Below are 27,993 nucleotides of genomic sequence, written 5' to 3'. Positions count from 1 at the left end.
CAGAGAAACCGCTGCATCGAAGAAGACAAGAAACAAGAAATCTCGGCGCGATGCCCGCTCCCTCTGCTGCTGTGTAGGCGAGAGAAGCAGGGAACGGCCCGAGCTTGGTGCGATGCCTCTGCTGCTCTGTGCACTGTAAGTGATTTTTCTTTTTAAATACCAAACTGTAACTTCATCTTCCTCTGGACTCAGCCCCGGGAACACAGATCGTATCGTTGTCCGCCTGCCTGGATCATTTAATATGCAAAATGGAAACGGAGGATGTCGGACTCAGCTGCTGATGAAAAATACTCTTCTCTAGTGGCAATAACATTATGAATAAACCTCCTGTGCGCGTGATTGACGGAAAAGTTGGGGAACTTTCTAAGAGTTGTCCAGTGTGAGCATCATTGATTGTGCTTAGAATAACTAATTCCCACGACACCAACTGTATCTGTTCAGAATCTGCCTCAGTGCCTTTTAATCACAGCTCTAATTAACACTCATTTTATTCTTTGGCAAAGTTTCATAGCAGGCGTTAAGACGGAGCCATGTGCGCGTTTGAATCCGAAATTCAGTGACTTTCCGGTTTTTGCATGTGCGTGGATGTGGGGGTGTTACCGTCCCAGCGTGATGCGTGGACGTGGAAAGATGAGCAGGGACACACGCACGGAGCAGGCAACCCCGAGCTTTCCCGTCCACCAGGCAGAATCTGCAGTGAGCTGCGCAGATCCATCCATTAGTCAGGAGTCAGTGCGCGATGAGGTGCGGGGACAGGCGTAACTGCACCGCCGCAGGGACGACTGATTCCCGGGCACCAGGGCAGCCCCAAATCTAATTATGGGACGTCACTTGCGTTAAAAGCGCGATCATGATTGATGCTTCTTCCCGTACTGGTCTGGCTGTGCTCCGCCTGTACAGAAGGCTGCAGCAGGAGCTGAACAAAGAGGAGGAGAGTGACAGATGAGTTTTACAGAAAGCTGCCCCAGGAGGTTGAACGGGAAGTTTTATCCAATCAAACGTAAAATTCTGACCATGCCGGTGTTTGCTGTGGCTTAAAGGCTCCTCCCTGATTGTTCTCGTCAGTATTTTAATGTTTGCTTTAGGCCTGTTTACCTCAATGTTTGCTTTAGCTCAGCAGGTGACCACACAAGCATCTATTCATCCTATTTAACCTGTCAATATTGTCTGCCAGCTTCACCTGCATTAGATGGAAAACTCCGCACAAAAGAGGGTCTGCAGCACATGGCATGGTGTCAGTCTGTCAGCCAGTCTCTGGCCTGGAAAGAGCAGAGAGGTTAACACAATCAAGTCATTCAGATGTGCAGAAGATGGCTGCAGACTCATGGAGTGCTGGTAGGAACACTGCCAGGCAGTTCTCCCACGGTTGTTGCTGGTGGAGGTTAAGCCTGATAGTCGTCTGCACTTTATCCTCCCTCAGATGTCTGTTAAACAGGATTCAGGTTTTTGTGCTACAGGCCTGGAAAGTGAAGGTGTTACTAGAAAAATGAGTCCTCTTTGGTGAAAGCTTGACATGCACGTATTTGCCACATGTTCATTGGGGATCTTTGCTGTGTTCAGACAGAACCTGAGATAAATGTTTGGCAGAGTAATTTCACCTAAAGCAAAAGAGAATACATGACGCAGCACAAAGATCTTCCAGCATGAGCACTAATTTGAGTTTATCTCACCTTTACAGGTGTCAGCAGGTGGATCACCTTTGGAGACAGCTAGGCTGGCTGTTTCCTGTCTTTATGCTAAGCTGAGCTTCATACTTACAACACAGATATGAGAGCGGCATCAGTCTTTGCCAGAGCCAGACCTGGCATGAAGACAAACAAGTAAATTTCCCAAAATGTCAAACTAAAACCAAACAAAAATGCAGATGTAGTTTTATCAGTAAGATGAAGAATCACACTTTTTGATTGAAGCCGTAATGGGCCAAAAAAATGTGCTGACATACTGACAAAATATAAAAATACATAAAATGCCATTTGAATATTTAACATTGCCAAGACACACACACACTCTCACACACACACACACACACACACAGTTTCTATCTAATCACGATTTGGTCAGCCACACGGGGACGCCCACAGCAGTTGGCCAAGCTCCATGAGTCAGTAAACCATCACAGGCAGCTGCGTGCGTGTGTGCGTGCGTGTGCGTGTGTGTGGTAGTTCCCTCTGCAGCTGTGCGTTTGTGAACATATGAATTTGTGTGTTTCAGTGGATCTCTGGGCTCTAAGACACGATGCAGCTGTATAACACACAGTGTGTTCTTTAGTTTGTATCTAAACCTGCTTTCTGCTGACAATCCTGCAACTTCAACAGCCTCTTGAGGCCACACATTCAAAGGGCTTTATCCCCCATATGAGAGAACAGAACATGTTTCCAGTGCTGTTAAACGTCTCTGTTTTAGATGAGTGCCATTACACTTTCTATTCAAAGATGTTCTATTGCACTAGATGTGCCAGCCTTAGGCATAACGTTTGCAAATGTTGTTTTTCAGCAGTGGGTTTAGATCTTCAAAGCTGCTGATGGACTCAAGTTTGGAAAAGGCACAGGTTGTTGTCCAGGAACATAACTACTTACACTATTTTTCATCACTGTACTGTCTGTGCTGTGTGATACATCCATTGCCCTGAGAACCATTGGTGGAACATGTAACACATCAGCTCAGGTTGATGTTGAGTAAAATGGAGGAGCACCGTTCCTGTTCTCCATCCTCTGGGTGACACTTTATTTAACTTTTATTCACGTGACGTACATTAACGAATGCTGACTGCAGCCATCTGTGAGAACCACATAAAGCCTGCAGGGCTTTGCACACATCATGTGCGTTTACATGTTGTCAACCAGTTTGTCACATGCAGCACAGGATCTTATCCAAGTTACATGTTCTTCAATGGTTCATTCATTTTTTTTTTTCGCAGTACAACCATGTCCGATTTCTCCACTTCACCCTGGAGTGGCGGTATGGACCTGCAGAGTAGGTGTGTGTGTGTGTGTGTGTGTGTGTGCGTGCGTGTGTGTGTGTGCGTGTGTGTGTGTGAGTGATTAATGAATGTAGCAGGATGGCGTCAGCGGGCCATGACAGCACAACTGCGAGGAAATCATTTCCTCTCCCTCTGTGGACTGCTGATTCAGAGCTCGCAGGAATTTTGCTGATTGGTAAAATCACATTATAGGGCTGCTGCTATAATAACCCCAATCACAGCAGAGGGCAAGGAGTCACCATCAAAAAAGAAATAAAAGCGTCCATAAACAATATTAGCTTCCCTGTCTGTGGGCGGATGGGCCAAGACTGCGTGCTGAGATGCGGTAACGTCTATAACCATATGTGCTTCCCTACATCAGCAGTGTTGTGTGAAAACACCAAAATGTCTGGACTTCAGAGAATTACCTCTGAATCCCAAACTGCGGTGAAAGACCTCTAAATGTCAGCATTAATGACCATTTGCATGAGGAGGGGAAGCGTCAGCCTATCGTGAATAATGAAATGTCAACACAAGTGGGATATCTTTCATATTATGCACCAAGACGATGACTTTGAAATTCTTGGTGCACTTGGACGAGAGAGATGAGAGGATGGAGAGAGCAGGAAGAAAGAAAGAGGAAAACAGTAAAGAAAGATTGACAGAGAGAGAGAAACCACAGATCAGCGTGGAGGAGCTGAACTGAGACCAGCGATTATACACAGACCTCACCATCTTTCATTTTGGCTGCATTATTAAAAAGTTCTCTCATCGTTGCAGTGCAGTGAGGTGTTCGGCTGTTTTGGTCCAGGCCGTTTGGTGCAGAAACTCTCAGGGCACATCATGAGGTCGATCAGAGTGCGACCTTTAGTCTCAGACGTCCAGCGTTCACTTAGAGGAGCCGAGTAGCTGGAAAGCAGTTTAGTGACGCTTGCACAGATACTTGGCTAATGTCTGTTCCTGTAATATGTGAGACTGTTTACATCAATATAAATAGCACAGCTTTAAATAGTTGTGTGTGAGTATCAGAGCCAGTGTTGCTGGGTTTGACATCCTCCATCTTACACTCTTCTTTTTTTTAAATAAGGCTTTATACCTAAATAACAAAATCCCTGTGCTTTTACAATATGACCCATATGGTCTTTATGGAAATACACGATGTGAGAATTTTTCGATCTGCCGTTGTGGTTATTGTGGCAGGAAGAGTTTGACATTTTGGGAAATGAATGTATTTGCTTTTGTACCAGGAGTTTTGATATCGCTGTCATGGCTTTGCATTAGCTGCAAACCAGTTTTACTAAAATACTTGAAATCTTTTAGAAACTGTTCACGTTGGCCTCCATGTTTCACCTGAACTGACAGCTTTTATCAGCCCACATGACTTGTGTAATGTGATTTATTGTTCTGAAGCCACAGGATGGTGAGACTTTTTCTGGCCAGCTTGGTCTCTAGATGCGTTCATGGCTGCAGGGTGTCAGTTTTTCATTTTCCAGCTATGCACAAAGTTAGTTAGGACACCTTTCCTACTTCATTTCATTGCTGCATTGCACCAAAGTCTCTTGGGCTGCTCTTCATCGCTGTGCAGCCCCGGCGCTTGTGTTCGAATGACAGATCTCAGCTGATGCTTTATCTGTTCCCACAGAGCAAAGGTGAGCAGAAACACTATACATCAACCTGCCAGGGTCTATTTGGGCATTTAACCCAGTTTCAACACCTCAGTGTATATTTTCCACTCCAGGGACTGTGGACACAAATAGAGTAGCATGTTGAACCTAATGTAGAAAAGATGAATTTGCCGTAAAACATGACCAAAGAGCTTTATTGTACAGTTTTTCCACTGATGACACTGAGACACCATAATATTAAATCATACTAGATTCATATATTTCAAGGCCTGTTGGAAGGATGTTTCCCAACATGTCAGTAACAACATATTGAAGGCCCAAAGCTTGCTGGGGTTTCTCCAGCTGCAGGGCCTGGTGACTCCTGGCTGCAGACGGCTCAGACCTGATGTTGCTGACAGGACTTCTAAAACAGGGAGCCCTAAGGGGGGCTGGTGATACAGACTGACATGTAGTCCAGTCCTAGAAACATGAAACAAAACTGAAACAGCTCTGAGGAAAAAAAAAAAGATCAAAAAAGCCAAGAAGGTAATATTTCCAAGTGCCTAATACAAATGATTAAACAATATTAATACATTTTTGCATAAATATGTTCTGAATCCTGTTGATATATTACAGCAAAGCTTGAGGTGACAGAAGCTTCACATGAACGATAATTAATAAGGTGTTTTTTTTTGGTGCTCAGTGCTCTTCAGGACATGGTCTAACAGAGTTCAGGACCTGGACCAACCGCTGGTGCTGAGGGTCAGTGATGAGGTTGTGAGCTTTCTTGTTTTACAGTAACTTTTCATTGTGTGAGATTGAGGCACCACTGATGCATTTTATCACCTGAGCCTCTGCAGTCAGAGATCACGAAGTCCCACCACTGCTCTCCAAGCGGCGTTGTGGAGTTTGCCGCAGTGTTTTCCCGTGCACAGATGTTTCAGGAGCTGCTGACTCTCCACTGTGCTGCTGTTAATAAGTACAGGGCTGACAACAAGCAGCTCTTCTGTCCTGCCAGCTGATGTCTACACATCATGCTTCAAGGTGTTTCATGTCTGTATGTCTGAACAGCACATGTCAGTTGAAGGACCCCAATTCCGTTTCCTGGAAATCCTCAAATACTTCAGCGCCATGAGTTTTAATTAAATGGATCACTGCTCTTGGTTTGCAGCTGTTAGTTTACAACCTTGGCTCTCAGCTAGCAGACATATCACCGAACAGTATTTTGTAGTCACATTTGTTTAGACATTTTCTCATATTCAAGTTAAGTGGATCATTAAAAGGCTTGTTAAAATTAACTTTTTCTTCTTATTATTCAAAGCATGTGATGTTCAGCCAAGCTGCAGGTGTGTGGGTGGGGGAATAAAACCTTTGGAACTGAATCCGCTTCCAGAAGATGGCTCTTTTCTAGCTGGTGCCCTCGGTGGACCTGTAACAGATCTTACCTCAGTGAAGATCAGCTTCAGGTTTTCGTTGACACTGTGTCAAAAATGTGTTGATTCAGCTCTTCCCTTGCTGAGCATCCATAGGTTTCTACAGTGTTGTCTTAGGATTAGTAAACTCACTTCTTTCTGAATATGATGAAACCACGTTTGCTATAATGCGTCATCATGTGCACGTGATGGTCTTATGGCCGTCCATGCAAACCATATAAGGTTTTACATCACATTACAATTAACTCATCAGTCTGAACACCCTCAATGAAACTGCACAGTTTGTTCTCAATGAATCATTTTCTTTTGTTATTCTCCTCACGCTAAAGAATTTCCACTTCATTAGCAGCTTGTATCGGCTCCTGTGGGAAGTTTGGCCGTCTCGGTGTCGAAATGTTCTTTTTGAAGTTTTTCTGAGACTGCCAAGAAATGCTGCCAAGTGTTTGTGACGGACGGCTTTTAATCAGGCTAAAGTTGCTTTTCTCTCTCTGTGCCCACAGGCTGATGGTCACTTCTGCTGAGCCCTGACACGACTGAGGATTTTTCCTATTTCAGATCAGCTGTCTCCATTTCAACACTGTCTGCATAATCCTGTCCAATGGAATTAGACATTATTACTTAATCATTAGTGTCCTGGCAGCTGACGGGGTTTTCAGCTGACGGGGTTTTTTGCTCTGTCTGGGAATAGAAAACCGTAAAGAAAGATAAAAAAAACAGGTAGATTATATTTCTTGCACTTGGTGGAATAAAAACTCAATAGAGTTGAAGTAAAAGACTTCCAGTGCCAGCCAAGATGGATGACACGCATAACAACAGGACTTCCTTGGCCAAAGGTGCCAAGGACATAGCTAAAGAAGCCAAGAGGCAAGCTGCCAAAAATTTCAGCAAAGCCGTTGACCGTGCCTCAGATGAATACTCCGCTCATCGCAGCTACAATCGTTTCCAGAATGAGGACGAAGAAGACGACAACTACAACGCTTACACCCAGCAAGACGGTCACTATGCTGACGACGCCGCCAACGACGAGGACGGGGCCTCGAGTGACGCCACGGAGGGCCACGATGATGAAGATGAGATCTATGAGGGGGAGTACCAAGGCGTGCCTGCCTACAATGATGGGAAGCCGCGGGACAGTCAGGTGGCTCTGGGCCAGCCGGTTTCTGACAGCCTAAAGAGCCGGAAGGAGCTGGAAAATGAGAGACAGTCAGATGAGGAGGAGTTGGCCCAGCAGTACGAGCTCATCATGCAGGAGTGTGGCCATGGGAGGTTCCAGTGGCAGCTGTTCTTTGTACTCGGCCTGGCGCTCATGTCAGATGGCGTGGAGGTGTTTGTGGTGGGCTTTGTCCTCCCCAGTGCTGAGACAGACATGTGTGTCCCCAACTCTGGTGCTGGATGGCTTGGTAAGGATCTCTCTAAATTCCTCTTTTCAGATCAAATAAGTGATGAGCTGAGAAAATAGCTGGTGTCCTACCACCAGACCAGGGTATCACACAGAGGAGATGGGTAAAATACACCACTTTGTTTTTGCTCACCTGCAGTGATTGAACTTCAGGTGTTCATCATTACAGTAAGACTGTGTTTAAAGCACAAACTTAGTCATTGTCTTAATATGAGTGATGGTATTTGGTTATTTCATGAGATGTTCCTCACTAACACTCAGCTGTTACAAAAAAAAGGATGCTGATGTTTAAAGAAGCATCTTACCTGAAAGCCTCATCTGTACAGGAAGAGATGCACATTAACATGATGGGGAAACGGTAGTGCCTGTGTGTCGTGATGGAAAGAGGAAGCAGGTTGGAGCTAGTAGTTTATATATTGATTGACTAAATGGAAGCTTAAAACACTTCACTTCATCAAACATCTTCTGAGTCTGCATGTGAACTGGTCGTCACACAGTTATGACGGTCTCATGGAGAAGGTGCAGTGTGACATGTGAAATTCATCTGACACTGCTCACAGAAGCCAGGAATTCAACTGACGGTCATCTTGGTTTATGTGCAAAGAAATTTCGGTTCCCAAGTACGAGATATACAGGTTGAAAGAATCCTTTGGGTGTCTCCTGCTAGCAACCTGCTAATGGTGAGCGTTGTTTGTGACATGCAGGGTTGTGCATGGAGAGCAGTGGTGGGTGACACTGAAATCTCATTGCTTTAGGAGCTGCCAGCAGGTTGTCATAGCACCAGGTATTTGGATGCATAAGTGGGAGGTGTGTTAAGCTAGATGGCTCCCTCCCACACCAGGGAAAAGTTGTGTTTGTGTATGTTTGAATGTGTGTTATGTGCAATTTGGCTTCTCTCTCTCTCTCTCTCTCTCTAATATCACAAATAGCTGCATAGCACTGGAGATTTTTCTCAACATACTATGTCGATGTTCAGTGTTAATTAAAAACATTAGTCACTTATCAATCACTGGTCTTTTCAGTGTGATTGTTGGTTTCATAACCAAAAGAGGATGGAAACCTTGTTTGTTTGGAGGGGGGGCAGGTTGGTTTATTATTCTCTTAGATTTCACCCATGTTCTGACTCATCCCTCAGTGGGAGACAGGAGGGAGAGAATAGACAGAATGAGTCATTTCTCACACGTTGCATGAGTAAAGGATGTGTGTATAGACTCGAATGTGGAAATATTTATAAATACTTACTTGTGTAAGTGGTCAAAACAGCCTCTTCGGTGGACGATGGCTGGACTGAAAATAAGCAGGAGAAATAAGTAGCGTCCTGCACGTTCATTACATGATTTACAGTAATCTCTAAGGGGCTGATTAACATCATAATGAGTATGTATAATTCATTGACATCAAATGATTCTCTATTGTAAATAAATGAGGTTCATTAGAAGTGCATAGGAACACAACCAGCTAAATGAAACAATGAGGAAAGCCTTTAACAGCCATCATGACTCTACACATTGCACTTCTGAAATATCCAAAATGAATCAAGAGAGACATTTTGACACTATTGTTAATTTTCAGGGTCACGTTGGTGACGAGACACAAAGGTGTTGTTCAAATCCTACTATTTCTAAATAACACGGATCTGGCAAAGACCCGTGCAGGATCAAAACATTGCACGATATCGATAATATCCCAGATTATGGAGTAAGTGTGCAGGCTCAAATCTAAAAATGACAGACATTTCATCTGGTTTGGTGATCCCTTAGTTTTTCTTCTGGCACCAACATCTGGTCCAAATTGGAATTTGTCAGGTTTTTATATAACACCCTCATTGCTGCCCTGAACATCTTCATTTTATCGCCAGTGTCCAACGTTTCATTAGACTTTGTTTCTTGTGAATCATAAGAATCACATCATGACCATAAGGTAAATAAACCTAAATAACTAACACAATTCACTGGCTAATTCATCTTTTCTCTACATGTTGTGCTATGTATGCTGCTCACTTTATAATTTAATATATGATCCATAATTAAATGCTTGTCTGGGCCAGTTAAAGAGAAACTAAAATGCTGCAATGTGATACCTTCATATTTGGATATTTGCTTTTTCATGAGCTTCAGTTTCCTCCAAAACACCTTTTTATTCATTCATTAACGTCTTTTATTATTTTACTCCCTAATCTAATCTAAATACAGGGTCTTGGCTTTCCCTTTAATATAATATAAAAGGTGAGATGCTCTACAGATATGGGATGTTCTAGTCTCTTGCCTTTCCTATCTGTTACCCTCCTGCTGTAATCCCTCTCTCACACTCTCTCACAGCCTCTCTGTCTCATAGCCATGCTGGCGATCTGAAGATATGGGCTGGAGTTAATCTCTGCAGCATTGTGCTTCACTGCAGTTTAGCCATGGTAGACTGACTCACGTACCTCCCAGGAGAAAGGGACGGAGCGGGAGGGGCTGCTTTTATACACTTCCTATCACTGCCCTCCTCTCGCTTTTCTCTTCCACCACATATGGCTTTAATTTGTCTGCGGGTGTTTTCCTGCACCACAGTTACACGAACTGAGGGGAACTCCGTAAAATGCACGCTGTCTCAGTTGAAGCCATGTTGCAGTGAAGACCTCAACGAGTGCACTGGTTTTCTAGAGCTTTGTGTTTTTTGCGGTGTGGTTGCTTTATGTGTGCCGTCACAAACGCCACCGACAGCTGAAGTAAATCAACACGAGGCAGAGCTCTGCTGCAGCCTGAGGTTAGCTAATTAAAAAAAATAAAAAGAATCCAGGGACAACAACATCTGCTACCACCTCTTCTTTCCAGGTCTTTAATGGTTTCTTCACAACAAAGCACCACCGCAGGATCTAGTCACCTGTTTCTGTCCATGGCAAAGAGGTCTCACTTCACTGTGGCTCTGCCCTAAAACCTCAATGACTGAACTGTTGTGTGATGTAGGACCAGGATTGATCTTGTACTGTCTCTCTGTTGGGCTGCAGAGGAAATAAAGCAGGTGATGGTCACCGTCTTAGAGTGTTCACAGATGAAACTGAGTGTCTTTAGTTTTCTATTTGGCAAATTAATATTTGGAGCTCATTGTGAGGCTAAAGGAATTTAAAATGAAAGAATGATCCCATTTCATTTTAAAAATTCATGACACACAAAGCCACAAAAAATAAGTAAAAAAGTCACAAAAACATCTCTAGCTATGACTAATGTGGAAGGACGATATCCATTCTCTGTTCTCTTCACTGAATCCTGTAACAGTTTATCTATATGACTTTTAAGTTTCCTATAAATTAGAGGAGGAATTAAAGACAAACTTCCTGCTTCTGAATTGATCCTAAAAACCTGTTTCTGATCTGGTGACTGAACTAAATCAGTTACTAACTTTTGTCTCTATGACATTTGTGTGCATTAATTATAAAAAGATATTGTATATAGTGTAAAAGTAAAGGTGAGAGCTGCTGGACAGTCTGGGGGGATGAATAAAGTATCTATTTCTGTTTGGAGAGCCGATGACTGTTACTTGGCCTGATTTCTCAGTTGTTAGTGCTGAGGACTTTTACAGTAGATGAACTTAAATGAGGCAGAAATGTTGAGTATTGTGAGGAAACTACAAAGACAAATCAGCAGGTGTTGATGTAATTAATACCAGAGGAATGTGTTTTGTTCTCGGGGGTCGACTCTTCTCTCTTCTCTCCTTCCCTGCTGTCAGTCATTTACAGTCCTCTGGGAATCCCCTCATCTGTTGAAGCCTCGGTGTTCCCGTGGAGAAAACACACGCCTGGTTTTACGGAGCGCTGTCTGTCGGCGCTCTCCTCTCATCCATGCCAGGATACTGCACGGTGGTGCGGAGAGAAAAACTCAGCCGAAAGGTGTCGAGAGAGAATTACACTTACACATAAGAACTAATTGCTATAGGAAAAAAGCAGCATGCGTGGAGGCTGCTGGAGACAACTTTAATCCCTCAGGGCTCAGAGGAAAGCTGCACGGTGTACCATTTTAAAAAAAGAGCAAAGACACTGTCTGCTCTGAGCTCTTGGGTAGAAAGAAGATTAGCACTACAGTACTACTTTCCTGAGACTGACTGACCTGCTCAGGTTTTGAGATCTGTCTCTGCGTTTTCTGTAGCGGCTGCAATGCAAAGGCCAAATACAGCCAAGTGAGGAAACTGCTTGTTTAAAAGAACAAGTGTTTTTATCATGGATGGAAATGTTGGTCCAGACTAAACAGCTGTTTGATGAGTTGCCTGTAAATCTTGTACAGACATTCATAGTCCACAGAGGATAAGTTGCTGATCAAGAGGTCAAAGTCTCCACTTACCCTGTAAAACCTCTCGTTTACTTTTCATCCTAATATTTATTCTTCATCCAGCATGATCAGGTTAAAATATTTTGGTTCAGCATTAGTTTATGATAAAATACATAACTAATGAGATTCTCATCAGCGTTTTTGTACTTGGTGCTGTGCTAATCGTCACATGTGAGCATGCTAACACAGTAAACTCAAGGTAGCCAGCCCTGGACATCGAGAGCCCCTGTCCTGTTTGTCTCCCAACTATCCCTGTCCTACTCGCAGGATGGTTGGAAAACAAGCAGGACAGGACTCTCAAGGACCAGGCCTGGCTACCCCTGTGCTAGAGCAAGATGGTGAATATGGTAAGTGTCATATCAGCTCATCATGGGCCTGTTAGCATGCTGATGTTAGCATTTAGCTCAAAGCACCACTGTGTCGTTAATTGTGACCTCACAGAGCTGAAAACATGGCTGTAATAAAATGTGCATGATGCATTTCAGCCATCAATATATGCGATGGTTTTTTTTCCTGATGTTACTAGGTTAATCCTGTTGGGGTTGACAGCAGGTTTAAAACACATTTTTTAGTTTGTACAATTCAGAATTTTCCATTTTCAAACATTTAACCACAACTATTGTCCCTGTGCTCCACTAATTATAACTGACTCCTGCTAATTTGCACAAAAGCCCTGCAATCCTAAGGCAAGATGATAACATCTGACCTGAGTTTGAACCCTGCAAGAAATCACAAATCCATTCTTAGAAAGGTTCACACTGCGCCTCAGATGCCCCATCACCACCATCACCCTTTATTACAGCTACAAACCCAGTGTGAGGGGAGCCATAAAACAAATGAGCTGCTGTTCCCAGATAGCATCTTCTTCACTACAAGCATTCAGATCCATTGTTTGTGTGCAGATACACCAATCAGAAGGTGTCACCGGTTTGTGCAGAATGCAGTGGTTCTGATATTCAGCTTGATATTTGTAGAGGTAGTGTGGTTTTAGATCCAGTGGCTGTCACCTGTAATGGATCACTAGCTCTCAGCATGATGTCTGTGCAGCTTGATAAGACGCTCTACGTTTCCCGTATCTGTCCCATCACCTCAAACACAGCGAAGGAGAAAAAAGAAAGGAATAAAAAATGAGAAGGCGTTCCTTCATCTTGCAGGTGTTCTTTCTGCAGCTGCCTTGTCAAACAATCGCATCTCGCTCTGCACTGCATTAGCATTTTTATTAGCACGCAGAGAATAAAGTGGATTATTTACTGGTCTTACAACCTCCACCCTTCTCCAGCTCTACCCCCATGCCTTTATGCTGCATGTTCCCAGGAGCAGGAAGAGAAATGACCCTGACTTCCTGGGGACAAGCAGCAGCGAGAGACAAATGCCTGGACTTTTAAAAGCAGGGCTGCACGTTGGTCCGCTGCTGTTTCCCCCACAGTCACTTCCAGAAATATCAGCTTCCTTACAGAGTCATTTCAGTCAGAGGGAACTGACCTGCAGTCACATCCTGGATATATCCCACAAGAGGTGTTTCATTTACAGATATTCGTTACACAAGTCATATCAAGAGACCATAGTGGGTGCAAGACAATAGATTAACTAAATGCAAAAACATCTCCGTTGAAAAATAAAGTTTTTTTTGAAGCACAAAATGCAGTTTAACAGCAGCACTTTCATCAGGTAATGTGTTATCAAAGCAGCGTGCTCTGATACTGATCTGTGCAGCGGCCTGGGTCTAAAACCAGACGTATTGATCTTTATAATTAACATAAGGAAATGGAAGAGTATACCTTTGGTCCAGTCAAAACAGTCAATATGATCCACAGCTTTGTGAAGTCTGTCTTGTGTGTCGCAGACTAATAAATAACTCGCAGCTCTGTTATTTATGTGGACGTACCTTTTGTGTGACCTCAGTGTTTTGTCGATAGCAGCATAATAACAGAAGCAATTTCAGTCTGAGCTCTGTTACTCCACTGATACACTTGGAAAACACCACTTAATACTTACACTGATTTTTAAACATAAACCAAACGCCATAAACGGCTCACAATTTATTAATAATCACATTTAAAGATCTTGATTTCATGTTATAAATTGTGTGTCTACATTTAAAAAAAAACAGTCTATTTAAAGTCTGATAAATGTGTCAATGACAGAATGAACCATCTCAGAGCAACTAAAACTCAGTGGGTCTAAAGACAAAACTATTTGCCTCCGTCAGAACCAGCTGAGGTGAAATATGCAGCTGGCGCTTCCGGCAGTGCAAACCACACGTTTCTCAATTAACTGTGGTGCTAATTAATTGGAAGGTAAAAATAGAAAGGGTGAAAATTGTGATGAAACGTGTGCAACATCATGTCATATGTTAATTTTTTGCACAGAATATTTTAATCCATGTTGACACAAGGTGTAATGGGCTAAATGTCTAAAAACTGTCAGCTGTGTCAAAGGTTTTATATTTCTAATTGTATGTTTTCATATGTTTTTAAATCATAGACCAGTGTTTCACTAACAGACTCCCAGTGGTTGAGATGATTTACAGCTTTTTCTTCTGCCTCCCTTTCTCCAGGTAGCATCGTGTATCTGGGGATGATGTTTGGAGCCTTTTTTTGGGGCGGCCTGTCAGACAAGGTGGGCCGCAGACAGTGCCTGCTGATATCCATGTCTGTCAATGGCTTCTTCGCCTTCCTGTCCTCTTTTGTCCAAGGCTACAGTATGTTCCTCTTCTGCCGCATGGTGTCTGGCTTTGGGTGAGTTTATTCAACTTGAATCTTTTCCTACTGAGTTCTTATCAGTGTGTCTGAGAGCCTGATGCCTCTCCAGTCTGCTCTGTTCTTCCCCTGGCATCGCTCCCTCCTCCAAAGTTATCGCACATGACAGGAGGTTGTTCTTTCTGCCTGCCATCAGCCCATCCTCATCCCTGAGCACGGGGAGAAGGAACAAAGCTGAACAGGAGGAACTTTTGCAGGAATGGGCCCGAGCACGCTGAACGAACATCTGCTTGGCTGATAAATGGCACGTCTTCCCGTCAGTTTGAGGCTGATAAAGGTCACCTCTAGTTCACAGGCCGTTGAGGAGGTTTTACCATAAAGTATGTGACGCAGGAATAATTATGAGACGCAGTGTGCACCATTAAAACATTTCCACTGGGCCAATAGTGCTGAGTTAAGCTGAGGCAGGTCTGTGATGAGTGTTAGATTACCGTACTAACACTGACATTTAAATTAAAGTCAGAGGGAGCCGCTGTGGGCCTGAGGGCTTTTGTGTGATTGGTCTATTGTGGAGCTGTCAACACCAAGTGTAAGAAAGTGTTTTCAGGCTGCAGGACAGAGTTTTAACATGAAATCTTTTTGTGTTATTGTTTATATCCATGGACAGACTATGAGACAACAAGACCCTGAGCACAGACATGTGAAACACTCATTATGTGTTTCTTTGCACTTGTTTTGTGTCTGATCGTGTTGATTCTTTTATTTTTTTAACCGTCACTTCATAGAGACGCTCCAGTCCAGGGACCCCGGATCTTTCCATGTGTATCTATATAAAATCCTACCACCAACCAGAGTAGTTCGTTGCCAGTGCACTCACTTTAATTGCCCCGTTCTTGCTGATTTGCACTCAGCTCCCTTTAGCTGAAATGAAACCTGTGTAAGCAGATAAAGCATCCAGAAACCCTCTCATTGTATATCAAGGTTTAAGGAAACAGTTTCTACCTTAATGCTTTTGCTTTAAAATTTTAATTAGTAGCTTTATTTCATCAGTCTGTGCAGATTCAAATTTATGGGGAGGCTCAAATAAATTTATGATTGTGCATTAACCCCTGGGAAAATCTATTGGTTAAATGCACCAGAACACGGATCTATAGATCTATAGGTTTGGAACTGCAGTACTTGTGACAGTGCAACACATTTCAGTTTTTTTCAAATTTGTCCAAACTCTCTCTGGGAGAAATACGACCCGGCATTGAGTGCTGTTGCCAAATTAACTGGATTCTGCTTGTTTCATTAAGATTTTCCTTACCTCATTAACTTTGCTACAATGAGCTGTTTCAACAAATAGGATAGGAGAAAACGGAGAGTCAGTGTCAAATCACACAGATTAACACAATGATATGGGTAATTTACAACCAGTTTTCTGAAAAGTAAAATGGTGTGTGTTCTGCATTACAGTATTATGTACTTCTATTTTATTTTTAAAAATTTAAAAAAAAGCAATTAACACACAAATATTGAAAGTATTCACTCTGGTCTCCTACCAAGTTTAAATGGAAGGAAAATGAAGCTGAGCGTTGATTTGTTTCCGCCTGCTATGGCACATTCAAATGTAAAATTGATATATAGTACTAGTCAAAGTAAGTGTTTAATCCCAAAGGGAAACTGCAGTGTTGTCTTATTATCTTCTCTGAGCAGGTTAAGGGCAAAATGAATGACACTAAGAGGTAATTCTGCTTCCACGGTGTCTGCACTGAGCTGATATATTGTGATATCCAACATAATTGACTCATTTAGTGTTTCCTGCTCATCAAAACGATATAAACTGCAACACTCACAGATTTCTCCACGTATGCAGAGGTAAATAAAACAAACACTCCTGATGCTGTAGTTTTTCAAAGGCAATGCTGCAGGGACTTCCTGGTTATGTAGTTAGTGGCTCCTGATTGGACATCACTACAGATGTTTAAGCAATACGTGGTTATACTGTTCATTAGGCAAAAAAGATTCAAACTTGTTATAATGTTAAGACAGAGACAATTCCTCTGGTAAATAATGTTTAAAGAAACAAAGGAGCAAACAGCTTAAGCCTGCATTGTGTTTTATTGTTATAGATTGTTCTGAATTTCAGTGGAAGCTGAAACGGTCTCCAGAGCCCTGTTAGCTAAAGAGAAACAAATATATTATGGCAATAATGATATAAATGTCCCTGAGCACAGGCCGGTTTGAAGCTGGTCTCTGTGTCTGCTTCACACTTGTTCAGCTGTCGTCCAGCTCAACACTGATCTCTTTTTCCTGGATTTACTCACGTCTGTTGTCTCTTCTTTATTATTATTAATAATATTATTATTGTTGTTGTTTTTTAACTCCTGAGCTGTGGACCTAACCAGGGCCAGTCACTGCAGACACAGACGGGCTTCTGCCGACACCTCACCGATGGTCCAGATCAGTCCAGCTCATAAACACAAGGACATGATGTTATGTAATTATATTAGTATGAGTTGATTCCATGTAATGTGAGATCTTCTCACTGTGACAAAAACATTTATTCAGCTTTCTCTGATTCTGTGCAATAACGTAACAGACTTTAGAGGAAAGAAGAAGGGAGGAGATAGATCAGAGATCAGACGACACACTTTTAATATCCTGTGTTCTACAGCAGCGTGCCTTTTCATTTGCTTTGGACCGTGCACCACAGCATGAATACATCTTCAGCTGCATTGGACAGAAAAGAGGGAGAAACTGTTTGAATCTTCTTTTTTTTTTGTAAATATTATTTCACATGGTGGCCTACATCCTGACCAACAAGTAAAATTTGAAGCAACAAGCATCAAGACTGGAAGATCTTGTTTCTTCTTAACGATCTGAATCATCTGAAATGCAACATCCCCAAAATGCAAATGTGCAGTGTTGTGTCACCCAGCATAATGATAATGTTTTATTAAAGTGACAAATGCGGGATGAACATAGTCTACATTACATTTTCACAGATGGTTTACTGTAGCCATAAATCTGGTTGTCATGCTCGTAAATGTTTGGCATCACACATTAATGTAAGGACAAATGAGGATTGGCTGCTGATGCATACGTGGCTAATCACAACCAACCATATCTGCAGGATCGGTGGAGCGGTACCAATCGTCTTCTCGTACTTCGCGGAGGTTCTGGCTCGGGAGAAGAGAGGAGAGCATCTGAGCTGGCTGTGCATGTTCTGGATGATCGGAGGGATTTACGCCTCGGCCATGGCCTGGGCCATCATCCCCCACTATGGTGAGTGACAGCACTGACCTGATGTATGTACCAGCCAGAACCATGCCCCTCTGATGTGGTCTGTTTGTAGGGTGGACAGATACTGTTAAATAAAGACAAAATGCCAGAAAAAGATTCTGAAATAGCACCAAAATGCAGCTCAACGACATTTATGAGGACGTTTGCTTTCAGCTCCAGTGACCCAGGTCCTAACTACGTTCCCCGCTGTCATGAATCAGCTGCATCACTAATTTAAACATTAGTATAAATAGAAATGACAACAAAGTTTGACAGTTTCAGTCTGGATCTACACGGGATGGTGCTCCTTGCTGCAGCGAGGCACATGTGTCGCAACATGACAGAAATCACGCAGGGCGCTTAGAAAATGATTCCACAAATCACAAGGCTTGATTTAGAAACCGTGGTGCTGTCGGATGGAGCACAAACACAAAGCAGGTGGCGGTGTAGGCGGACGCTTTGCCAATAGCAGAAAAGGCAACAAAGCATATGACAGCCTGCACGGTGCACATGTTACAGTAAACTGGTCACAGAATCAGGCCTGAGATGCACATGGGTGTGGCAGGGGAGCTAGAGCTACACCTCTTTTTTTTTAATTGTCAGTGTTTTTTAGCACCACCATACCTCACAGGAACATTACACCTTATATACAGTGTTCGGATTAATTTTGTGACAATGTGCGAGGTGGTAAAAAAGCAGATAGTTATTAAAATCCTAGAGACGGTGAAGAAGAGCTGGAGACTAACAGAAAGAGGAGGTGTGTGTCAGAGGATAAGAACAAAATGAAATCAATCTGGCGTGGACGGGGAAAGAGGGCAGAGAAGGACATTAGCTGGTGAAGAGGGAAGGAGAACGGGACAGTGTGTTTGATTTATGTGGCCTGTGTCAGGGATAATCGAAAGGTGAAGGGATACAGCAGAGGGCTAACGGGAGGCGGAGAGAGAGAGAGAGAGAGAGAGCGAAGGGACAGAGCAACACGATGTTAAAGGAAAGAACGAGAGAAGGGATGTGAGAAGAGGGAGGGTGTTTCTTTGTTTCAGAGCCATGTTGATCAGACATAATGAAACCAAGGTGGCAGGCGTCTATGTCTCCGAGTGTAAAACACCAGGTTGATTAAGTACCAAGACCAGGTTGTGTTCTGTGACGTCACAAGACCAATACAAACTTCACTGCAGCGTGTAAAGAAATCAAGCTGGGGAGGTTCTTCAGTCTGGCCACATACCCTGAATAGTGGAAAGTTCAGTTCAGCACTACAGCAAACTCCCATTGATCATCCAGTAGACAACAGGAGAGCAACAGGCGTCTGTTTCCAAACCGTCCATGTAGTTGTTCATGTCACGAGGCCAGTGTGTGAGACAGAAATGTTTCAGACCTTATTTTTGGCCTCCACCTCTTCCTTTTTTCTTCCAGGGCTGACAGCGTCAGCGCCATGTGCAGTTTCTTACAGACGTTCTGGGTTAAAAACATTTCTAAATCTGTTGATGAATAAAAGTAGTGTGAAAATGGCTGCTTTCCTTTTTCAAATGCCTAATACAGACTACTGCCCCCTGCTGGTATGGAGAGGTATTTCCTCTCATGCAGGTGCAGAACGGTCGTGCTGGTTGGCCGTCAGCTGGAGTCTATGTGGTGCGTTCAGGTGCAGCAGGTGATCTGCTGGAGCCTATCCCAGCTCTCTTTGGGTGAAAGGCAGGGGTCCACCCTGGACAGGTCCCCAGTCCATCACAGGGCCACATAGAGACAAACAACCTCACACACTCACACTCACTCCTATGGGCAATTTAGAGTCACCAATCAACCTGACATACATGTTTTTGGACTGTGGGAGGAAACCAGAGTACCTGGAGAAAACCCACACAAGCACAGGGAGAACATGCAAACTCCACACAGAAAGGCCCCTGATGGGTTTCAAACCAGGAACCTTCTTGCTGTGAGGCAACAGTGCTAACCACATATCCTCCTCTGAGGTTTCTTGCAGAAACATTGTCCCCATTCCAGTGAAATGTGTCCTTAACCTTTGACTATGACATTTTAAAACTAGTATTTATTTCAGTTATTATTTTCCTATTTGTTTTCACTGATTGTAGCTTAAACACCAGAATAAAAAGTTAAAATAAATAAGTTTCATGAGGAAAACAAATGTGTGTCTGCACGGGCAAAAGAAGACAGGTGCATTATTTATCTTTCATGGCTCTATAGTTTATGTCCAAACAATATGTTTCCACCTCAAAGCTCTTTGTTTTCATAACCTCTGTTTTTTTGTGAGAGTGCCAGCAGAGCCTTATAATTAAGGTCAATTGATTAGACGCCAGTGTTTTAACACATTTTTCTCCAAGATGCACCGATGTGTGGTTAATAGGTTCCGCCGCAGTGCTCTTCACATTGACTGGTGGACAAAGGCCAGATAACTCAGGGTGTGTCTGTGGACGGTGAGCCACTGTTGAGCCTGCTTTAAATCATGGCATTTACGGCGACACAGTGCAGGGCCAGTGCAGTGCCTGCAGCCCTGATCCTGACCCCCCCAGTGATGAGGGGCTGAGCTCTCACTGAAACATGAGGTTGTCACAATGTGATTTCTGCAAATATCATACAACAGTTGCACTAAAATAGCCACCACATTTGCCACGCATGTTAATAGCCACTGCATACACTACATTGAGTTGTTAAATGTGTTTTTTTTTAATGGCCGCTCACCTGCTGATAGAGAGCAGCAGTGTTAGGATACAGTCAGATAGCCTTCCTCCTTTTTGCTGATTCAACAGTTTAAACATTTGTCTGTGTGAGTCACTGAATGAATATGAGAATTAGTGAAGTTTAAATTGTTAAGCTGATGTTTCCCCACACGTTAAAGGGCCGGTGCCGATCAGCACCACAGCATGTGAGTATCAAAACAACATCGTTAAATAAAGGCATTTTGAAAGACATAAAGGAAGCGCTTGTCATCTCCACTGCAGGTCTGTGCAGGCCCCTGTGTAAAGAAATTAAATTACAAAGGCAGTTATGCAACTAAGGTGTGTGTGTGTGAGTGTGTGTGTGTGTGTGTGTGTGTGTGTGTGTGTGTGTGTGTGTGTGTGTGTGTGTGTGTGAGACTGTCAGATGTAAGGCATCTTTCTGTGTGTGTGTCTGTGCTTTAAACTTTGTGTCACAGGATTGAAAGATGGCCAAGGACAGTGTGTGTGTGTGTGTGTGTGTGTGTGTGTGTGCGCGCGTTAGTGTGTGCTGCATGTGCGTCTTAGCAGTGCTCACTTACTGTAGAGGGGAGACATAAATCTTGCTGAGTATCTGAATCAGTCAGCCATCCCCTCCAGTCCATTACAGCTATAATCCCCCTAATGAGGTTTGTAGTTGTACAGGCTGGAGCAGCCCCACAGGACACACACACACACACACACACACACACACACACACACACACACAAACATACACAAACATACGATCCTGCTGCTGATTCTCAGACAGACTTGGCTGTATGAATGAATTTCAGACTAGCTGACAAACATGTTGTAACGCTCGACTTGTTATTGCCAGCAATCGAATATATACTTTTCACAAATTTTGTGATTTTGTAATTGTGATTTTCGCCTTTTGTAAGGCTACAGAATTAAAAACTAAACCAATAGGGGGAGATTTTTCAGGACTGACCCTCTGACTGTCTCTCTCATGGTGCTGAAAGGTTCAGTTGCTGGTGTGATCCCACTCAAACCATTACGCCTTACAGCAAACACCCACTTAACAATGCCTTAACTTAACTTAACAATCACCATCTGCCAGGCACCGGCACGCCTAGCAGAGACCTGGTGACACCCAGCACAGCACCCAGGATGTAGAAATAGCATCCACCTACAGTCTGGGAGCCATGTAGCATTCACTTACAGTAGCAGCACCTTAGCAACTGAGAGAGACATTAACTATGAATCGACACCTGCCCAACAGTGCAGTGTAACCGGGGGTGAAGTTGACCTCTAGGTTAATTCATTTGATTAGGTTGTGGTGAAAAAAAAACTTTGTGTTTGTTGCTGAAACATAAAGGTCTGCTCTTTCTTTGTGCAGGCTGGAGCTTCAGCATGGGTTCAGCCTACCAGTTCCACAGCTGGAGAGTGTTTGTGGTGGTGTGTGCGCTGCCGTGTGTCTCTGCGGTGGTAGCTCTCACTTTTATGCCTGAGAGCCCTCGTTTCTACCTGGAGGTGAGAGAGAGAGAGAGACTCTGTCAGCACCATCCTTAATGATTCATATGGATTTCAGGGAATATCAAAAAACATTCGTGCGATAACCTTTGGATGTCGGTGGACTTGTGATTGTGGCATCGTTTTTTTTTTTTTTTAATGTAAGAAAACAAACAAATTGTTTATATGTGCAATTTAATGCATCTTTGCACAATCACCACCTGAAAAGCAGGACTTCAGTTGTGGTCCACATTTAGCCGACTGAGTCCATTGCAACGTTATTGCTCCTGTTTACAAACACCTGAATTATGGGAAGTGTAGTGTGGCTATAGAACTGTAGTCGAGGCACAGGTGTCTTAGGTTTGTTTGAGTTAGGAACCACTGCATTAATGTAGTTTACAGCTCATTAACACAAATGACTTGTGCAAGTGTTGGAAATATCTATTACTGTCATAACTGTCTCCTAGATGGGCAAACATGACGAGGCCTGGATGGTGCTTAAACACATCCACGACACCAACATGCGTGCACGTGGAGAGCCGGAGAGAGTGTTCACCGTGAGTACACCCTGACTTCACCTTCTTCCTCCTGCTGCAGTGCCTTCAGCAGGTAACAGATCAGTGTCTCCCCCTGCAGGTGAACAGGATAAAAATCCCCAAACAGCTGGATGAGCTGGTGGAGATGCAGAATGAGTCAGCCAACCCTGTTCTCAAGGTCCTCTTCAAGATCCAGGCTGAGCTCAGAGGAGTATGATGCTGTTTTGCCTTTGCCCTCATTTATTTTATACTGACTCTTTATGGTTGTTAAGTCAAAATCTTCTCCCTTTTATCTTAGATCTGGTTGACTTTTATGAAATGTTTCAACTACCCTGTGAAAGAGAACACAGTGAAACTTGCTGCAGTCTGGTTTACTCTGTCGTTTGGGTAAGAGATTTACTGCACATAGTCTCCTACACGTCTGTGACATCCTGAGATGTTCTTGGGCTGCTCCCTCATTTGGGCGGAGGTCGCAGGGGAATGCGCCAAAGAAAACTAACCAAAACTCCAACCAAACAAACCAAAGCACCAAGGAGACTGATTCCTGATTCCAGCAGCCTACACAGCAGAGGCCAATCAGCCAGCTGAGCATTTCCCTAACGACTTCCCCAAACGAGGGAGGAGCCCAAGAACCTGTCAGGATGTGGTATTATTGTACATGTCCATCATGTTAAACATTTTTGTGTTTTGGCCTGGATAAAGCAGTGCCACTACTACTTTCCAGCTTAATACCAGAGTGTCAGTGAAGTACTTAGCACTGAGGCAGATGCTCTCTAATTTCTGCACTGAGGTTAGATTAGAAGAGAGAACCTCTTTTTTTTCTCCTGCTGCTGCATTTACAGTATGAATGTGTCAGAAAAGAGTTTATTCTTTGTTTTTGATCCTCACTTGTTGCTGATTGATCAGATTAAGACACAAAGACACACACTGCTCCGTTTTCAGTTAATGAAGATGATGCAAAATGCAGCCACAAAGTCGTCATTTGGTAGTTGTGCAATAAACGTTGGGAAACTCAGAGTGATTAGCCACCTCAGGCATGTGAGATGCTGCAGCTCTTACAATGACGAGTCAGGCTTTTGGTCGTCTGCAGACATTTTCCCAGCACAGTCTGCATTTTAAAGACCGGGCACCGTTCTCTGTGTGTGTAAAACAGACTTGGACAGAGAAAATAGCTCAGGGAAACTCATCTCTATAAATATTTTGTTGTTGACGCCTGGTGGTGCAGCGATAACTCACGTTACTCCACACACAAAGTAAAGTCACAGGCTGGATATCACAGAATAATGAGGACACTTTGAATCTGGCCTCTACGTGGTAGTACAGCAGCTGTTGTTGTGACCAGGTACTACGGACTATCTGTTTGGTTCCCGGATGTCATCAAGCACCTTCAGGCTGACGAATACGCCTCCAGGGTGAAGATTCACAACAACGAGCGCACTGAGGACTTCACCTTCAATTTCACCCTGGAGAACCAGATCCACAGGAACGGAGTCTTCCTAAATGACAGGTACTGAAAAAAGAGGCAGGGAGCACAAATACAGAACTTTGTTTAGGTTTGAATATTTTTGCAGTGACCCCAGCATTTAAAAAAAAAAAAACAAAACAGCTCAGTCACTTATATTAATCCTGTTTCCTTTATCTCCCTCACCACCAGGAAATTAAAACACTTATCTCTTTCTGTCTTTCCCTCACTCTCTTTCTTTTTTCCCTGAGCATGATGCTCATGCACACAAAGGCCACAGAGAAGATTCACAGATATGTGTTTTTTTGTTCTGTTCCAGGACCAATATCAAACTACTGTGCACAGCAGCAGATATATATTGATCAATACCAGCCTGCTGAATTTATACGTCTGAAGCAGCAACATGCTTCAGGTCTTTAGTAGTCCTCATATTTTATACTCGTAATACCACGTTGTTCAACTTTTCTGTCACAACTGCCACATGCAAAGTGCAACTTTGGTAAATTCACAGAAAGATTAGCATCAAAATGTTATTAAAGTAGCAAAAGTAAAGTGTTTATAATATTTAAATTCATCATGACTGGTCAAGTTGGAATTAATTCAGTTCCTGACCGATGCTCTTCAACAGGTGATTGTATAAAAAAGCATCTTACAGTGTTTTGGGTGGACATCATTTCATCATTTTTCTAAATGCAGTCATGCAGTCGGCCTTAATGTACTCAGCTCTGTGTCTCCAGCACTGTTTTTAAAGTGGCTGTCATTGATTTTCAGGCACAGTGTTCTTGCAAACCAGAGGAATATGTTTTTGGAGCCCAAACCCAGAGCTAAAACTGAGGGAACACTGGGCTGAGATTCAGCAGGTGGACAGAAACATGACTCCACAGTTAATGAAGATGTAAAATCCATCTGTTGACAAGTTTCCCGTAAAAAGTTGTGATGTCTGAATGTTCTCAACTTGTTTCTGCTGCCCTGAACAAAATCAGGCCAAGTCAAAACTTTATTGACATGAGAACTAAAACACTTTTGGATGATGTGGTTCTGTGTATTCATTTTTAATAATGGCCCACACAGGGAAATAATCCCGTACCAAGACGTTCGCTGTCAGTCACTGTGAATCCTGTTTTGCTCATTTCCTCCATCTCTTCCCAGGTTTATCGGTATGAAGTTCAAGGCGGTCACATTCATCGACTCATCTTTTATCAACTGCTATTTTGAAGACGTCTCCTCAGTAGGATCCTTATTCAAAAACTGTACCATCGTAGACTCCTTCTTTTACAACACAGGTGAGTCTGACATTCAGATCATTCCTGTCCAGCTTTCCAAACACACACTTTATGCCTCCCTCAGTCTGTCTCTTACTGACAGTTTATTTTGGGTCCGGGCTTCTGGCGTAGAGAAAAAAGTGAAGCTTTAGCATTTATGTCTTTGCTTTATGCTTCTAAACGACAGTAAAACTCCTCTGCCGTGTCTTTCTGAGCTCGGAGTCAGAGCTCTGAAAAAACCTCCCAGGGCGATGCTTTTTATTGGAAGTGATGCTTGCAAAAAATTCAGCACAGTCAAGAAAATAAACATGAATTTCTAAGCAGCTGAATTTAGACCCACTTCCTTTAAAGAACCTTTCCCCATTCGATCACTAATAATTCACCACAGCATGTTTAGTTTGGAACAAAGACATTATGCGTTTCATGTTATAACGATGCAGTCCAGTATTTTGGGGGTTTTGACAAAAACACAAGCGTGAGGAAAAGGAAAGGCAGCCGAGTTGTTCCAGGTGTTTTTCAAGAGAACTGCAGCTGAATCAGATCCTGTGGGACAGCCGGGGCGGAAAGACTGTTCCCCCTGGCACTCAGGAAAGTGCTGAACACAGAAAGAGCCAGAGCACGTCAGGTTGCTGGTAATGCCCCATGGGAAATGTAGTCTCTTTGCCCCGAGTGATGTGTCTCTAGAGAACAGAGGATAAAGAGAAATGAAGAGACATGTTCTGTTTAGGGAGAGAGCCCACGGACATGTAAACCATGCAGAATATTAGGGTTGTATATATGAGTACACTGTGCACAGACTGCAAGTCCTACACTAGTGTAATAATACCATGTGAGTAAAATAAAAATGAAAGTATTTGAGACTGAACCGTGTGTAAAGATAAGATAATAACGAAGGAGCCAGATGTTGGATTTATTGACACGCCGAGAACCTTCAACCTCAGGGGTTTAAAACCATCAATTAGAGCTGAAAAAACCAAACTAAACCCCACAGACAACGAGGCCAATGTTTGCTGGTGCCAGGCAGATAAACTCTTGTCCCTATTCATTATTGAAACAGAGTGAAAACTGTGCTCTCGTCTCTCACCTGTACAGATATTGACGACGCCAAGCTAACAAATTCAAGGGTGATCAACAGCTCCTTCCACCACAACAAGACGGGCTGTCAGATGACGTTCGATGACGATTACAGTGCCTACTGGGTCTATTTTGTCAACTTCCTGGGAACACTGGCAGTGTTACCTGGGAACATCGTCTCTGCCCTCCTCATGGACAAAATAGGACGGCTTAGCATGTTGGGTATGACGTAACAAATCTCTGGTCTTTGAGGACCCTGCTGTGGCTCTTGGTTTGGGGCTATGAATAGCAGCCCTCGCAAAATGTCTCGACCTCTTGTGTTGTGGCCTCTTGTGTGTGTCTGTGCCGACCTCGAACGACATACGAGGCCTTTTCTGTGACCCAGATGTAAAAGATGTGTCTCCTCGTGTCCTGCAGGAGGCTCCATGGTGCTGTCAGGCATCAGCTGCTTCTTCCTTTGGTTCGGCACCAGCGAGTCGATGATGATCTTCATGCTCTGCCTCTACAACGGCCTCAGCATCTCAGCCTGGAACTCCCTGGACGTGGTCACCACTGAGCTGTACCCAACGGACAGGAGGTGAGTGCTGCAGAAACAAGTGTTTTGGGAATCGATTTCCAGTAAAAGATAAAAATCCTAATATATATTCTGTTAGTCTGGCTGGGTTTTAGCTCATAAAGCCCATTAGGTGGCTCATAAATGATGGAGTTTTATTTCAGTAGTATTAATTATTAATAGGACCAATATTAAAATTACAAAATATTATGATTGTGTAATTAAAATTGAAATATTTCCCCTTTTAAATATAACAGATTTATTCCTGATATATGATTTTATTCACCTGTTTTATTTTCCTTTAAATTGTTTTTATCTTAACTCTTTTTTTGTTGGATGTGTCCTTGATGATTTATTGTTTTATTACTAAGGTTTTCTACTAATAAGATTTATTCAGTTTAATTTTTTTGGACATTCATGAAAAACATAAACATGCACATCCATAAGCAATTTACATTAAAAAAAAAGTCCTAGAGTCATTGTAACTACGGTACTCCAGGTTTTATATATATATATATATGTGTATATACACATATGTCTGTGTGTGCATGTCTTCCTTTCAGGGGCACAGGCTTTGGCTTCTGTAACGCCATGTGCAAGCTGGCAGCAGTGCTGGGAAACCTGATCTTTGGCTCGCTGGTTGGCATCACCAAGGCCATCCCCATCCTGCTGGCATCCACGGTGCTGGTTGGCGGCGGCCTGGTGGGGCTCCGACTGCCAGACACGCGCGCCAATGTCCTCATGTAAACCTCGACACAAAGCAGTATGTTGTTTACCAGGTGTTTACTCGGTTTAGAGAGTAGTGATTCGTTTACAGTGTGGTTTGTTTGAATGTCGCCAAAGCAGACATTGCTGTCATGGTTTTTGGATTTACGATTTGATAAACGCCGTTGGCTTTTTGAGTTAAACACCTGGTAAATTAGGATAATGAAATGCAGTGTTACCTAACAGAGCTGTAGATATAAAGAGTTTGAAGAGGTGCCCGAGGCTGGTGACCAAGGTCCCGCGTGTTCTTGCAGGTCTCCAACATGAAACAGCTCCTCTTAGGAAACAAACTAGAATTAGCAGCGGTGATGAAACTCTGTATATCAGCAGCTCACTATTTACCCTGGGCTCTTCTACACGTGCAACCCTCAAATGCATGTGTCAAAGCTGCAAAAGACTTGGACTTCAGAAAACCATGCCCTTCCAAACCCTGCTCAGCCTTTCTCAGACTGAGGGAATAGTTTGAAAAATACGCTCATTCACTTTATTCCTGAGTTAGATGAGACTTTATAGTAA

At 43.1% G+C, this 27,993-nt stretch overlaps 1 protein-coding gene across 2 annotated transcripts; it reads left to right on the top strand.

The window, feature by feature from the left end:
* The first annotated feature begins 2 nt into the window (after positions 1–2).
* On the top strand, positions 3–27,988 carry LOC113124567 (synaptic vesicle glycoprotein 2C-like). 2 transcript variants are annotated; one of them, XM_026297555.1, is made up of 13 exons: positions 3–135; positions 6,497–7,396; positions 14,257–14,437; positions 17,517–17,668; positions 21,713–21,846; positions 22,293–22,382; positions 22,462–22,572; positions 22,660–22,748; positions 23,704–23,868; positions 24,973–25,106; positions 26,178–26,381; positions 26,577–26,736; positions 27,276–27,459. In XM_026297555.1, the coding sequence occupies exons 2-13, from the start codon at positions 6,790–6,792 to the stop codon at positions 27,457–27,459; spliced, it is 2,211 nt and encodes a 736-aa protein (XP_026153340.1). In that variant the 5' UTR covers positions 3–135; positions 6,497–6,789. The 2 variants fall into 2 exon arrangements, with proteins under 2 accessions (XP_026153340.1, XP_026153341.1); XM_026297556.1 differs by lacking the exon at positions 3–135 and having other exon boundaries at positions 6,790–7,396; positions 27,276–27,988.
* The last annotated feature ends 5 nt before the right edge of the window (positions 27,989–27,993 follow it).

Source organism: Mastacembelus armatus, chromosome 12, assembly GCF_900324485.2.
Source record: "Mastacembelus armatus chromosome 12, fMasArm1.2, whole genome shotgun sequence".
NCBI classification, from domain to species: domain Eukaryota; kingdom Metazoa; phylum Chordata; class Actinopteri; order Synbranchiformes; family Mastacembelidae; genus Mastacembelus; species Mastacembelus armatus.
This window is presented reverse-complemented; position numbering and strand designations above follow the sequence as displayed.

What these genes read in the sequence shown, in the direction of transcription:
- LOC113124567 (XM_026297556.1), top strand. Translation starts at nt 6,790, where the DNA reads ATGGATGACACGCATAACAACAGGACTTCCTTGGCCAAAGGTGCCAAG. An exon ending in GGCCATCATCCCCCACTATG is followed by an intron (nt 17,669 to 21,712) that starts GTGAGTGACAGC and finishes TTCTTTGTGCAG; the next exon opens with GCTGGAGCTTCAGCATGGGT. An exon ending in TGGTTTACTCTGTCGTTTGG is followed by an intron (nt 22,749 to 23,703) that starts GTAAGAGATTTA and finishes TGTTGTGACCAG; the next exon opens with GTACTACGGACTATCTGTTT.